The sequence below is a fragment of the Podarcis melisellensis genome (genome assembly GCF_964234715.1).
Source record: "Podarcis melisellensis genome assembly, chromosome: 2".
NCBI classification, from domain to species: domain Eukaryota; kingdom Metazoa; phylum Chordata; class Lepidosauria; order Squamata; family Lacertidae; genus Podarcis; species Podarcis melisellensis.
In genome coordinates, this window is record NC_138529.1 from 108,181,206 (window position 1) to 108,195,252 (window position 14,047).

Here is a 14,047-nt window from a genome sequence, read left to right on the forward strand (position 1 = left end):
TCTCACTCGTCATCTTCAGGCTGGTGCTTTCGGCTTCTTGTTACTGGAACAGAGCAGGATCTCAGTGTTTGAGTTCCTATAAATACTGTTGAGGGGGTGTGGTGTATAGCCTCCAATGTTCTGGGCAGAGAGGAAGTTCCCAGGCTAGTGTGCCTTTTCTTCTTTTGTTCCTTAATTACTTGAGGGATATCTTGGGTGATTTCTTGAGTGATATCCTGAGTACCACTTAGGTGGGTCATTAGGTGTGGATTAGTTGCTAAAGTCTTTGTGTCTTGACCTCTTGAACTTTGTGAAGAGTTTTTCTGAGAAGATGGCTGTACTGCACTTAGTTGTGCTCTGGCTTGGCTTCGTGTATAGGGGCGAGCTGTGGTTTTGTGGCCTGTGTCAGCCAGATCTGTGTAGGGATTGCAGGGGGGTGCAGCATCCGGAGGTGCCACCATGGTTTGGCTACTGGATGGTGTCTGTAATTTATCTGTGGAGAGGGTCTGGGTTTGGGTCTGGTGTGGTTGATTGGTGATGGCGTTCTGTGTGCCTCTGGATCTGGTGTCAGTTTTTGTGGGGAGGGCTAATTTCCAGATGTCTGGCAAGCGGGATGTGTCGTCACGCTTGTTCATGTTGTGAGGGTGTTTCTCTATCTCGATGGCTTCCATGATTATTCTCTTGTGGTGATGTTCCATGTTAAAGAGCAATTTGGAATCTGCAAAATTAATGGCCATCCAACCTATTCATAATTTACAAGCTGGCATAATGTAGTAGTGAGCTTTGAGCCTGGAAGTCTCTTGTTCAAATTAGCAAATAACAATACAGCTGGTCTCAGCCTCAATCTCTCCTTGGTTGTTCAGAGTCAGGTTGGTAGCTGTGTTGGTCTGAAGCAGTCGAAATATATATAAAAGCAGTCGAAATATATATAAAAAAAGAGACCAGCTATGTTTGTTTTGGCCACTGGTCCCATCACCTCCTGGCAAATAGAATATATATATATATATATATATATATATATATATATATATATATATAGGTTGTTTAGAGCAGTGTTTCCCAACCTTGTGCCTCCAGCTGTTTTTGAACTACAACTCCCATCATCCCTGACTAGCAAGACCAGTGGCAAGGGATGATGGGAATTGTAGTCCAAAAACAGCTGGAGGCACAAGGTTGGGAAACACTGGTTTAGAGATCAGGGATGGGAACATGATCCAGTTGTTCTGCAAGGAATGGACACATGAAAACAGAATGGTATAGTACCTATGGAAATCCCTCAGACAGGTTTTTCCTTTCTTGATTCCCTTCAGACACGGCCCCATTCTACTTGTACAGAAAGCTGCCAATCTGGATACAGCAAGATCGTACCAGAAGGACAACCAGTTTGCTGCTATGATTGTGCCCCATGCAGACAAGGAACCATTTCTACTCATACTGGTAAATGGGTTTGAAGGAACAGAAGACCCTGGAGGGTGGTATCTTAAGGAGCAGGTTCAGTATGAAAATTGTCATGTTTGGTCTGAACTGAAATTTTGTTAATAAAGTAAGTTCATCTTTGCTAAATTCTGATCCAGAATTTCAAGAGGCACATTTCAATATTAATTTGGAGTTCTGGTGAATCAATTCTAGGCAAGCAATCTTCCAAGTGCATTGCCTGGAAGTGTTGCTCTAAGGGGGCTCAGATTACAGCTTGTCCATCTAAAATGACTAAAAATCCTTAGCAACAAGAACGCAGAAACAAAGAAAATTATCAAACCATTAAATATAGCATGCAACAGCAGTACCTTAATATCTGCCTAATAAGCCACAGAACGCTGCCTCCATATTTTGCTTACTAACTTTATAGATGTACAATTTACTTTTCTAAAATTGAAAGCTAAGACTTTGAGCCTTCTGTGGGATGCGGGAGTGTACATGAGTATGAACTGAAAATCATTCAAAATTCAACCTGAAATGTATTTAATTTACCTTTATTCGCCAGCAATTATGGGAGCAACCTTCTACTGTTTCCTAAACATTTTTTAATTATTTCAGTCAAGTTCATGGTGCTAGGCACCTCAACATTAACACCATTATCTAATGAGTAACTATTTCTCCAGGACTTTAACTATGCTAGTGATTCCCTAGATCTCAAAGATCTCAAAAGTCATAATCTAAACACACACACCTTCCTCAACCATTCCCCACAAGGCTTGGTTTCCAGACCCTGATCATATTGTGCACCCTCCTCTGCACACATTCCAGCTTGTCAATATCCTTCTTAAATTGTGACCCCAGACACAGTATTCCAGGTTTGGTCTGACCAAGGCAGAATGGAGTAGTACTATTACATCCCTTCATCTGGACCAGGGGTCAGCAAACCTTTTCAGCAGGGGGCCACTCCACTGTCCCTCAGACCTTGTTGGGGGCCAGATTTTTTTTTTTGGGGGGGGGAAATGAACAAATTCTTATGCCCCACAAATAATCCAGTGATGCATTTTAAATAAAAGCAAACATTCTACTCATGCAAAAACACTAGGCAGGCCCCACAAATAACCCAGAAATGCATTATTATTATTATTATTATTATTATTATTATTATTATTATTATACTGAAATCTTAGGGTTTATTTCTTTCAGATGCAGATCATTGCCACCAGTGCCCAGAAGATAAATACCCAAACAATGAGAGGGATCAATGTTTTCCCAAAACCATAGTCTTCCTCTCCTATGAAGAACCTCCGGGCATTATCCTGGCTTTATTTGCCCTGTTCTTGTGTTTCATCACAGCTTCTGTTCTCGGAATCTTTATTAAATACAAAGGCACTCCAATAGTTAAAGCCAACAATCAAAGCCTCACGTACATCCTCCTTGTTTCTCTTCTGTTTGGTTTGTTATCTTCCTTTCTATTCCTTGGCCAGCCTCAAAAGCTCAACTGCATTCTTCGTGTAATAGCTTTCAGCACTTGCATCTCAGTCACCCTCTCTTCTCTTCTGGCAAAAATGACAACTGTGCTGCTGGCATTCATGGCCACAAAGCCAGGAAACAGCGTCAGCAAATGGGTGGGAAGGAGTCTGCCAAATGCCATCGTCCTTTTCTGTTCCCTCATTCAGTTTGTAATCTGCATGGTCTTGATTGGAATTTCTCCCCCCTCCCCAGAATTTGGCAAGGGATCCACAGCTGGACAGATAGTATTGCAATGCAATGAAGGTTCTGCCACTATATTTTATTCTATCTTTCTCTACATAGCCCTTCTGGGTACTGCCTCTTTCGGTGTTGCTTTCTTAACCATGAAACTACCATGGGGTTTCCAAGAAACCAAGTATATCACTTTGATCATGCTAATGCTTGGCTGGGTTTGGGTCTTCACTTTGGCAGTCTTTGCAGGCACCGATGGAAAAAACATGGCAGTTTTGCAAGTCTATTCCATCTTGGCTTCCAGTGGTGGGTTATTGGGTTACATCTTCCTTCCCAAATGCTACATCCTTGTGCTGAGGCCTGATCTGAATACAAAGGAGCACCTAATGATGAAAAGGAAGGAAAAAAAGGGGGTTGTGTCAGATGTATAGTTCAGCCATATTTCAGCAGTCATTTTATATATACATATTCTTAAAAACTATCAGAGCGTTTTACGACAGATATGTAAATACTTAAAAGGCTCCTTTCTCTCCTGCTTTCCTTTTTGTCCTCCCTTCTTTCCATCGGATTTCCAAGTCACACATGGATTTCCAAGTCACACAGACAATTCTGCAGTGCAATGAAGGGTCCGTCACTATGTTTTATTCTGCCCTTGGCTACATGGGCCTTCTGGCTGCCATCTCTTTTACAGTTGATTTCCTCGACAGGAAGCTCCCAGGCGGTTTCAATGAAGCCAAGTTTATCACCTTCAGCATGCTGGTGTTTTGCAGTGTTTGGGTCTCCTTTGTGCCAACTTACTTGAGCACCAAGGGGAAATACATGGTGGCTCCACCCCCATCGCTCAGTGCGGACACTGAGGTCCGGCTCCGAGGGCCTTCTGGCAGTTCCTTCACTGTGATAAGTGAGATTACAGGAAAGCAGGCAGAGGGCCTTCTCGGTAGTGGTGCCCGCCCTGTGGAACGCCCTCTCGTCAAATGTCAAGGAAATAGACAACTATCTGACTTTTAGAAGACATCTGAAGGCCGTCCTGTTTAGGGAAGTTTTAAATGTTTGATGTTTTATCATTTTTTAAATTTTAATTCTGTTGCCCAGAGTAGCTGGGGAAACCCAACCAGATGGGCGGGGTATAAATAATAAATTTGATTGATTGATTGAAATCATTTGGGTTTATTTCTTTCAGATGCAAATCATTGCCACCAGTGCCCGGAAGATAAATACCCAAACAATGAGAGAGATCAATGTTTTCCCAAGATCATAGTCTTCCTCTCCTATGAAGAACCCCTAGGGATTACCTTGATTTTCTTTGCCCTCTTATTGTGCTTCACCACAGGTTGTATTTTGAAAATCTTCATTAAATACAGAGACACTCCATTTGTTAAAGCCAACAATCGAAACCTCACTTACATCCTCCTCGTTTCTCTCCTGCTTTCCTTTTTGTCCTCCTTTGTATTCCTTGGCCAGCCTAAAAAGCTCAACTGCAGTCTCCGTCAAATAGCTTTCGGCACATGCATCTCAGTCACCCTCTCTTCTGTTCTGGCAAAAATGACCACTGTGCTGTTGGCATTCATGGCCACAAAGCCAGGGAACACCGTCAGCAAATGGGTGGAAAAGAATTTATCAAATGCGATCTTCCTTTTCTGTTCCGTCGTTCCGTTTGTCATCCTCTTGGTCTTCACTGGAATATCTCCCCCCTTCCCAGAATTTGGCAAGGGATCCACAGCTGGTCAGTTAGTATTGCAATGCAATGAAGGTTCTGCCCCTGTATTTCATTATACCTTTACCTACGTAGGCCTTCTGGCTACTGCTTCTTTTGGTGTTGCTTTCTTAACCATGAAACTACCTTGGGGTTTCCAAGAAACCAAGTTTATCACTTTGGGCACGGTAACGTTTGGCAGCATTTGGGTCTGTACTTTTCTAGTGTATGTGGGCAGCAAAGGAAACAACATGACATTTTTACAGGTCCTTTCCATCTTGACTTCCTGTGGTGGGTTATTGGGTTTCATGTTCCTTCCCAAATGCTACATCATTGTACTGAGGCCTGATCTGAATACAAAGGAGCACCTAATGTTGAAAAGGAAGAAAAAAAGGAGGCTTGTGTAGGATGTATAGTTCAGTGGTCCCTCAGGTTACATACACTTAAGGTTACAGGCTCCGCTAACCCAGAAATAGTGCTTCAGGTTAAGAACTTTGCTTCAGGATGAGAATGTGAGTGTTCAGAACTTAACTGGTTAAGTTGTTCTGAGTGTGCGTCACATTCCGACGTCAGCTGTTAGAAGCTGGGAGGAGACAGAAGCTTTTAGAAGCTAAGGAGGAGGAGTTTTTCCCTGTACTTTCACTTCTCTCTGTGTATCTGTGAGAGAGACATGGCTGAAAGAAGCCCTGGACTTTGATGCTGTAATGTTTTAATAAAGAGCTGTAAATAGACAAATCTGTCTATGTGTGCTTACATGGAGCAAGACTGCTTTACACGCTGTGTTCTACTCTGCTAAAAGCCGTGACTGAGAAGAGACAGCAGGAGTTATTGCGCAGCTTGGGAGGAAGCGTGCCGGACCGCTGTAAGTGATTGATTGGGATCGTAAAGCTGTCTGAAGTCGCGGCTCTATCGATCAAGGGCCAGATCGATATCTATCCGAACAGGTTATGGAAGGTCAGCCAACGCTCGTAAAGCAGATGCTGTGAGCTCCAGGAATGTCTTTGAAGTTAGCGTTCTGAGGCTGAGGGGCCGTCGGAGGCCAACGGGAGCTGACTGGGTGCCGGAGAGCAAGAATGATTAATTGCCTGCTTCCGAGAGGCAGTGAAAGCTTCTGATACACAGAGAGCTGGAGCTAAAAAGCAGCTAAGAGCTGGAGGCTGGGACGCAGCCGATAACGTTTCTCCACGGAAGGGAGAGCCAAGCAGCTGGTACGGAGTAAGTACAGCTTGAGGGGCCCCTTGGGAGAACGGGAGAAGATGGCTGAAAGCCAGAATATACCGGTGGAGCCTCTAACTCTAAAGAGTTGGGCAACGTGGTCCAGAAGAATAAGGGGATGGTTCTTGATTGAAGGGCTCTGGGAAGCAAACCAGTGGGAGCCAAAATCACCCCTTAGCCGGCCAGCAGCTGGAGCAGGTGAAGCAAGCTGTGGGGCTGTGTTGGCTGAAGATAGCCAGAGGCTGCATCAAGAGCTAGAGATGCTCAAAGCATGCGTACATGCATCACTGAGGCCTCATTTGGAGGGCATAACGACAGCGTGGGCTGCCTGGAATTTGCTGAAGGGCTTGTGTGAGGCGTCAGCGAAAGGCCAGAGCCCAGGAGAGGCTGAAGGATGCCCAGAAAGCCCAATGGGGGCTGGGACAGTGTTGGGGAGCTGTTGTAGTGCTTCTACACGTCTGTGTGATGGACTGAGTCCTGGAGAGGCTGGACTGGCAGGCCCTGTTCCCGATGGATCGGCCTCTAGGAGCGCTAGTGAGCAGATCGGGGGGGCGAAGAGTTCCAAAGGCGAGTTTAAACAACTTTCCCTTTGTGCTGAAGCAGAAAGGAGCTTCAGGGGGGGCCAGGCTGGTGGGAGGCGCCGTTCCAGAAGGAGGAAGGCCAGGCCAGCTGGGAGGAGCCCCGGGCAGTGTTTTTCCACTGGAGTTCAACGTCGGCGTGGCAGTTGCCCCCACCGGAGCAGAGAGCCGAGGCAGGATGTTTGCAAGGACACTTCTCATGGGAATCAGGCAGGTTTCCATGGCAACAGGCCTGGGAAGACAGGCAGGCGTGGAACTGAGCCAGGTGGCCGTGGTAAACAGCAGGGGGAAGAGTCTTATCAGGTTTCTGCGAGTATGGCAGTGTTCGAAGACGGCCGAGTGGAAAATTCCGAGATGGCCTTTGTAATAGACTCTGCAGCTAACCGCAACATGGTTCCAGAGACCCCTGCAGTCGAGATGTGGAATTGCACGGCAGTTCCGAAGGGACAGGCTATTAAGATCGCGAATGGACAGAAAACTAGAGTTTCCAAGTGTACTAATGCCTATCTTTGTGTCTTGCAGGAGACGGTGGATTTTTGTATTGTTCCAGAGATTCATCACTGTTTGTTATCTGTGCCTTATTTGTTAAGTAAGGGGTTCAAAGTTTGTTTTGAAAATGATGTCTGCACAATCTCCAAAGGGGGGAGGTTACTGGCCAAAGTGCGGAAGGGACAGAATGATCTTTTCATTCTTAAAACGTCTCTTGGAGGTGAGGGGAAGGTTGAGAAAGCACAAGCGTTGCGTGCTACAGTTCCCAACCAGCGTGCTACAATTCCCGCTCATCATGTCATGTGTGCATGCGTATGGCATCAGAGAACGATTCACAATCCTTTAGAGGATTTGCAGGCGTTGCCTGAGGTTGTTACAGGTTGTAAGATTAGAAATTGTGGAAGTGCCATTAATTGTGACACTTGCAAGCAGGCAAAGGTGAGAGGGTGCAGTTACCCAAAGGTGGAACGGGTTGCCACCAAACCTTTTGAGCTGGTACACATAGATTTGTCCAGTCCTGTCAAGGAACCAAGTCTGGGAGGGGCCAGGTTTCTGCTAACTTTTCTGGATGATTTCTCGCAGAATTCCTGGGCTCACGGTCTGAAATCCAGGGAGGATGCAGCACAGCTGATCAAGAGCTGGATTGAGGGGGTGGAACAGAGGTTCTCCACCAGAGTGCAAGCGATCATCAGTGACAGAAATGCTAAGTACACTGGTTCTGCGTTGCAGAAGTTCTTTCAGAAGAGAGGGATACGACACACAGTTATTTCACCCCAGCAAGGGGGGGTGGCAGAGCTGAGGAGTGGAGCTCTGGTTAAGGCTGCACAGGTGATGCTGAAAGAAGCCAGGTTACCTCCTGAGTTTTGGTTGGAGGCTACTAGGGCTGTGTCATTCACCTGGAATCGTATCTACAACTCACTGGTAGGCGACACACCGTTCTCTTTGTTAAATGGCCGAAAACCCCAGGTTCACTTTCTGCGGACTTTTGGGACTCCTGCGCTTGTCTCTTTGCCTAAAGCTTTGCAAGGGCCAGATGGAGCCAAAGTCCAGAAAATGATCTTCTGTGGGTATGAGCCAGAAGCCCGTGCATGGCGATTTGCTTACCCGTCAGGTGATCAGAGTAAGGTGCTGATCAGTAAACACGCTGAGTTCTTAGAGGAGGTTGTAAAGTCAAAGACTCCTGTCAGGCGTGATGTTCTCTCAGAATGTCTCTCTGACCCAGAAGACAGTTCTGATGAGGCGGAAGAAGAAGCTGAGGCTACTGATGACGACCAGGTCACTGACCAGGGTCAGGAGCAGGATAGGGCATCTCCACAAGTTGTTAAGAGACAGCCCAAAAGTGAGCCTAGTTCTCCTGTGAGTGTAATGGAGAGGATTCGAAGACACTTTAAGTCAGAAGGAGAGTCCCATGATGCAGAGGACACACCTCCTGATCAAAGTGAGTCAGAGGAAACACCTGAGTTTGTGCCTAGGAGGTCCAGTCGCACAACTAAAGGTATCCCACCAGAGAGGTATCAGGCCACAGGTGCGTGGGTAAGTTTCGCACAGTGCGATTCTGAGAGTTGTGAGGTGGTTCCACAAATGCCAAACAGGTTTGCCAAGGGAAGGCGCAAGGCATTGGGGAAGGCATTGATCTCACAGAGTTTTGCTGAGGATGTTCCACAGGTGTAGTCGGAATCCAACGCAAGGGGGGGTGTGAGTGTTCAGAACTTAACTGGTTAAGTTGTTCTGAGTGTGCGTCACATTCCGACGTCAGCTGTTAGAAGCTGGGAGGAGACAGAAGCTTTTAGAAGCTAAGGAGGAGGAGTTTTTCCCTGTACTTTCACTTCTCTCTGTGTATCTGTGAGAGAGACATGGCTGAAAGAAGCCCTGGACTTTGATGCTGTAATGTTTTAATAAAGAGCTGTAAATAGACAAATCTGTCTATGTGTGCTTACATGGAGCAAGACTGCTTTACACGCTGTGTTCTACTCTGCTAAAAGCCGTGACTGAGAAGAGACAGCAGGAGTTATTGCGCAGCTTGGGAGGAAGCGTGCCGGACCGCTGTAAGTGATTGATTGGGATCGTAAAGCTGTCTGAAGTCGCGGCTCTATCGATCAAGGGCCAGATCGATATCTATCCGAACAGAGAACAGAAATTGTGCTCTGGCGGTGCGGCAGCAGCGGGAGGCCCCATTAGCTAAAGTGGTGCTTCAGGTTAAGAACAGTTTCAGGTTAAGAACAGACCTTCGGAATGAATTAAGTACTTAACCTGAGGTACCACTGTATTAATTTTATAATAACAAGAAAAAACAAACAAACAAAAACATCACAAAGAAAAATTCAAATCATAAATCTTAACTCAGTTGACTTCCCTCCACTCCCTTTCTTGGTTCCATTGTTTTATGCTTTGAGCATGCTAATGTCTATAAAGTCTTATAATCTTAACAATCCAATTTTAAAACGATATTCATCTTAATACAAGTTCTACTAATGTAAAAGTCTATACACAACCCTCAAAAATTATGCATTGAACATTTCCCTTTTTAAAGAAAAAAACAACGCTGCCCTTTCTTTCTTGGGTTTCAAATTATCTAATATGTTCGCTAGTTAGCCGCCCAGAGTGGCTGGGGAAACTCAGCCAGATGGGCGGGGTATAAATAATAAATTATTATTATTATTATTATTTGTTTCGCCAATCTTCTTTATCTTCATCAGCAGAGGCTTCTTCCTTCTGTACAGATGGGCTGATCTTGGCCTGGCATCTAGACTCAGGTACAGGGACAAAGTATTTCGCTCTATAAGTCTATTAGGTCCTGTTTCTACCAATATCATAGCTTCCGTTTTTGTTTTTTTAGAAACAAACATCACTTTCAACATTGTCTTCAAGTCTTTGTATGTCATTTCCTACGCCTTTTTGATAACTTTACATTGCCACCACATAGTAGCCTTTATACAATTTGCCCTCCTTTCCTGTTTCATCTTCATCACAGTCAAAGCCTCTCAAATTAATTCACACAGGGTGCCATTTTTATCTGGGACCACCCTTACTTTCCTTTGAATTTTCCTCAAACCTCACTCCTCTACTATTCCCACATTAGAAGTTTCTACATTCCCTTCTTTAAATTGTCCCACAGCCTCTGAACATAAATTGGTGTTTTTCCAAATTTGAGAAACTGTGTTAACAACATTTTCCTTTACCTGAAAAAGTTCTCTTTTAAATTCTAAAAGCAAATCATATACAGTGCTACCTCGGGTTACATATGCTTCAGATTGCAGACTCCAATAATCCAGAAATATTAGCTCGGGTTAATAACTTTGCTTCAGGATGAGAACAGAAATGGTGCTCCGGCAGCCCGGCGGCAGCAGGAGTCCCCATTAGCTAAAGTGGTGCTTCAGGTGAAGTACAGTTTCAGGTTAAGAACGGACCTCCAGAACGAATTAAGTACTTAACCCGAGGTACCACTGTAGTCCAGATCTTATGATGTCTTGTGTTATGGCCTTGCAGGTTTGTTCTAACATTGACATTTTCCTTCTGTCATTTCTAATCTGGTATCAGGGGGGCCAATTCTCTCCCTGTTTCCCAGCTTCCTCTACAGAGTTAAATTTCAAAAGAAAGAGACCTTTCCCACCAAGGAAAGTGTTATTTTTAACTTAATCAGTACATTGTCAAGGTCATTTCGGTAGACTCAGTAGAGAGCACCAGTACTTCCAACTTCTTCCCTCCCCTCCTCCCATATTGCTCACAAATTTTAACCATTATATATTCAATTCTTAACATCCATTCACACCAAAAATTTTAGTATCCAATATAAATAAAACTATGATATTGATTTTCATTTTAAATCCGATTTAGTCCCATTTTAGCTATGGATATCATAGTCCTTTTCTTTCAATCTTGATTTTTAACCAGCTGATGCCTTTTTAATTAAATAAGTCCACAGTTGTAACTCCATTAGGTTTGGTATCTTCGACACTCTGAAAAGTCCAAAAACTCTTTCCCAAAAGTATAGAGATTATTCAGAGAGTCAGAGAAGAAAATTATATTCCATTAAACAACATTGTAATCATTCTCTCTTTTTTTAAAAAAATAATTTTTATTAACAGGCCAATCACATCACATTATCCAGATCACATTAGTTCCAAATTATACAGCCAAATTTTAAATTTTGTTGGAGGTACCCATACATCAAGCTCCGAACGAGTCCAAACATCACTTATATTGCTGCTTTAATTAAACAGTTCTATCCAGTTCTATCCAGATAGTCCTTTATTACTTTCTTCATCTTCTTGTTGTTATTGTATATTCCTTTCTTTGCGATCTCTGATAATTTTCACAAGCAGTTTAGAAACAGGCATCCTCTGTGTGGGTTTTGTACTCTCCAAAGATCATATCGCTCCGGGACAGCCGCTGTTCCTCGCTTCCATAAAAAAATTAATCTTCGGTCTGTCCTTTACTTTTCTCAGACTTGCCAAATATATCAGGAGGCTCTGTCAGGTCAAGATTACATTCCAACAATCCTTCTCATTCCAATGGTCCTGATTCTCCTCCCCCTGTCCTTCTTTCTCCGGCAAGACTGTCTTGGCGAGACACCATTTTTTAACTGCGTCATAAAATTTTCCTCCATTCTCATTGTTTACCAATCCTCTCTTTAGCTATAATCCATCCCACACAGTACTTAAATTCCTGCTTGTGGTTAGTAAAAACGCAACAATCTTGTTTCTTTCTGGGGTGGAGGGTTATTAATATCACATAGTGCAAAGAAAAAAGTTTTTTCCTCCACCCCCCCTTCATTCCAAACATACAGTCTCTTAATGGTGATTCATCAGAAGATTTACTTATCCGTCCGTCACTCCCGGTCACAGAGATCCATTAATCAGCAGTCTTATCTCTCGAGCGTTACTTGATGTATGTGCTTCAGCTTCATTCCAATCGTATGTTTCCAATTATAATTCCGAGCTGAAGCTAACCAGCACACGCTGATTGGAATCGGCGTCAGGAAGAGCTGACCTCATCGAGGGCTCGTGCCAAGTGACCGGCACCCCCATCTCTCAGATCCGGGGGTGCATTGTGGACACCGCTGGCAAGGCAGCCCCCCATCTGCTTAGGGGGGGGGGTAGGAAGACTGCATACTTCCCATAGCAGCCTCTTAATTACCTCGTATGGGTCAGAGAGATGTCATTGTCGGCCATCTTCCAATGTGCCACCTGGTGGCCCCCCCAACATTGTAATCATTCTCAGACTTAACCTCCATTTTTAGTCAAGTTCATTAACGCCATCAGATAAGTTCAAGTTCAAATTGAATTCAAGTTCGTTGTTTTGGTGTTTTCCTTTAAAAACATCTTAAAAACTTAAACTTTGTTTGAGATTTTTTTTGGGGGGGGGTTGATGTCAACAACTTTTCTGTCCAGATTTTCACTTTTTGAAATATGTAAATGTCAGCCAAAAATAAACTGGCCCCACCTGAAAAGTGCTGCAATTTTCATACACCCTGGATTTTACAGAGTTTCTCTATTCTTTCTTCATAGAGAATGCAGCTGACAAGAGGGATTCAGGGCCAACACCTCCTTGTGTCATGGGGTGGACTAGATGACCATTGGGGTCTCTTCCAACCCCACGGTTCTATGAGTCCATGTGCCAGCACCTGTTTATATGTAAAGGGGTGGGTTGAGGGAAGCAGCCTACATCACCATCTGTGTTTGTAAACGCCACGCCTTCACAAGGAAAAATGGCTCACACATTATCAGATAAGAAATAAGTATAACAGCTCAAGAAACACTATAATCCATTAGAAACACACACACACACACTGGCCACATTGTGTAAAACCATACAAAATGATCAAACTGACATAACAGCGTAAACTAAAGAACATCCCAGCATAGCAGGAGGCTGGGCTGGATGACATTTATTGTAAAACAGTATGGAGAAGCTGGTCCAATTAAATAACTGAAACAGAACAGAAAGGTCTATATTGTTCTCACAATATAGGTTGTGTGTACCTGGGCTGTGAACTGGATTTGGACGAAGGCCAAAGCAAACTAGGCTGTTTTGAGCCAATTTCTACTCTGCCCATAACAGACTGGTAAAAGGTAAAGGGACCCCTGACCATTAGGTCCAGTCGTGACCGACTCTGGGGTTGCGGCGCTCATCTCGCTTTATTGGCCGAGGGAGCCGGCGTACAGCTTCCGGGTCATGTGGCCAGCATGACTAAGCCGCTTCTGGCAAACCAGAGCAGTGCACGAAAACGCCGTTTACCTTCCCGCTGGAGCGGTACCTATTTATCTACTTGCACTTTGACGTGCTTTCAAACTGTTAGGGTGGCAGGAGCTGGGACCGAACAATGGGAGCTCACCCCATCACAGGGATTTGAACCGCTGACCTTCTGATCAGCAAGTCCTAGGCTCTGTGGTTTAACCCACAGTGCCACCCGCGTCCATATATCAGACTGAAGCAGCTACAAAAAACACTACAGGATTGATCAGGTTGTCCTGAATTGATTTGCAGGTGTTTCTGCAGATCTGTATCACAGAATAGTCCCCCAGAAAGCCAGTGTCTGTGGAATGCTGCATTTTAGATTGCAACACCAGGCAAGTGTTGGGTGGGGTGAGATCATTCTAACTTTCCTCCAGCTCCACTCCTCCCCTTTCCTCTCTCCATCCTGGTCTTCTCCCTGAGGAGAGCATTGCAAAAATGGAGAGCCACTGCAGAAAAGGCCCATTCTCACGTTGCCATCCTCTGCATCTCTTGGGGGGGGGGGACTTGAAGAAGGACCTCTGTCAGCAACTGGACAGAGGAGGAATGTTGAAGACAGTTCATAATTACAACAGGGGTTTGAGGAAGTCAGATCTCAGAGGCAGAAGAGAGGAAAAGTTGGGAAATAATGGGAGAGGAGGAAGCACCAGTGGGGTGACAGCTGATGGATACAGTGTTCCAGATCCTCCATCTCCCAGAACCCGGAGAGCCTTGAAAGTAGGAGATCAAAGAGCTCAAAGGC

General features: G+C 44.6%; 1 protein-coding gene across 1 annotated transcript in view; it reads left to right on the forward strand.

Moving 5' to 3' along the window:
* The window catches only part of LOC309359398 (vomeronasal type-2 receptor 26-like), a gene marked incomplete at its 5' end in the record, with an annotated part of 28,704 nt that overhangs the window by 3,850 nt on the left and 10,807 nt on the right, over window positions 1-14,047 (forward strand). Inside the window, one exon of the mRNA XM_081892984.1 lies at window positions 1,315-1,416. Coding sequence (XP_081749110.1) covers window positions 1,315-1,416 — 102 coding nt within the window. The remainder of the gene's footprint in view (window positions 1-1,314; window positions 1,417-14,047) is intronic.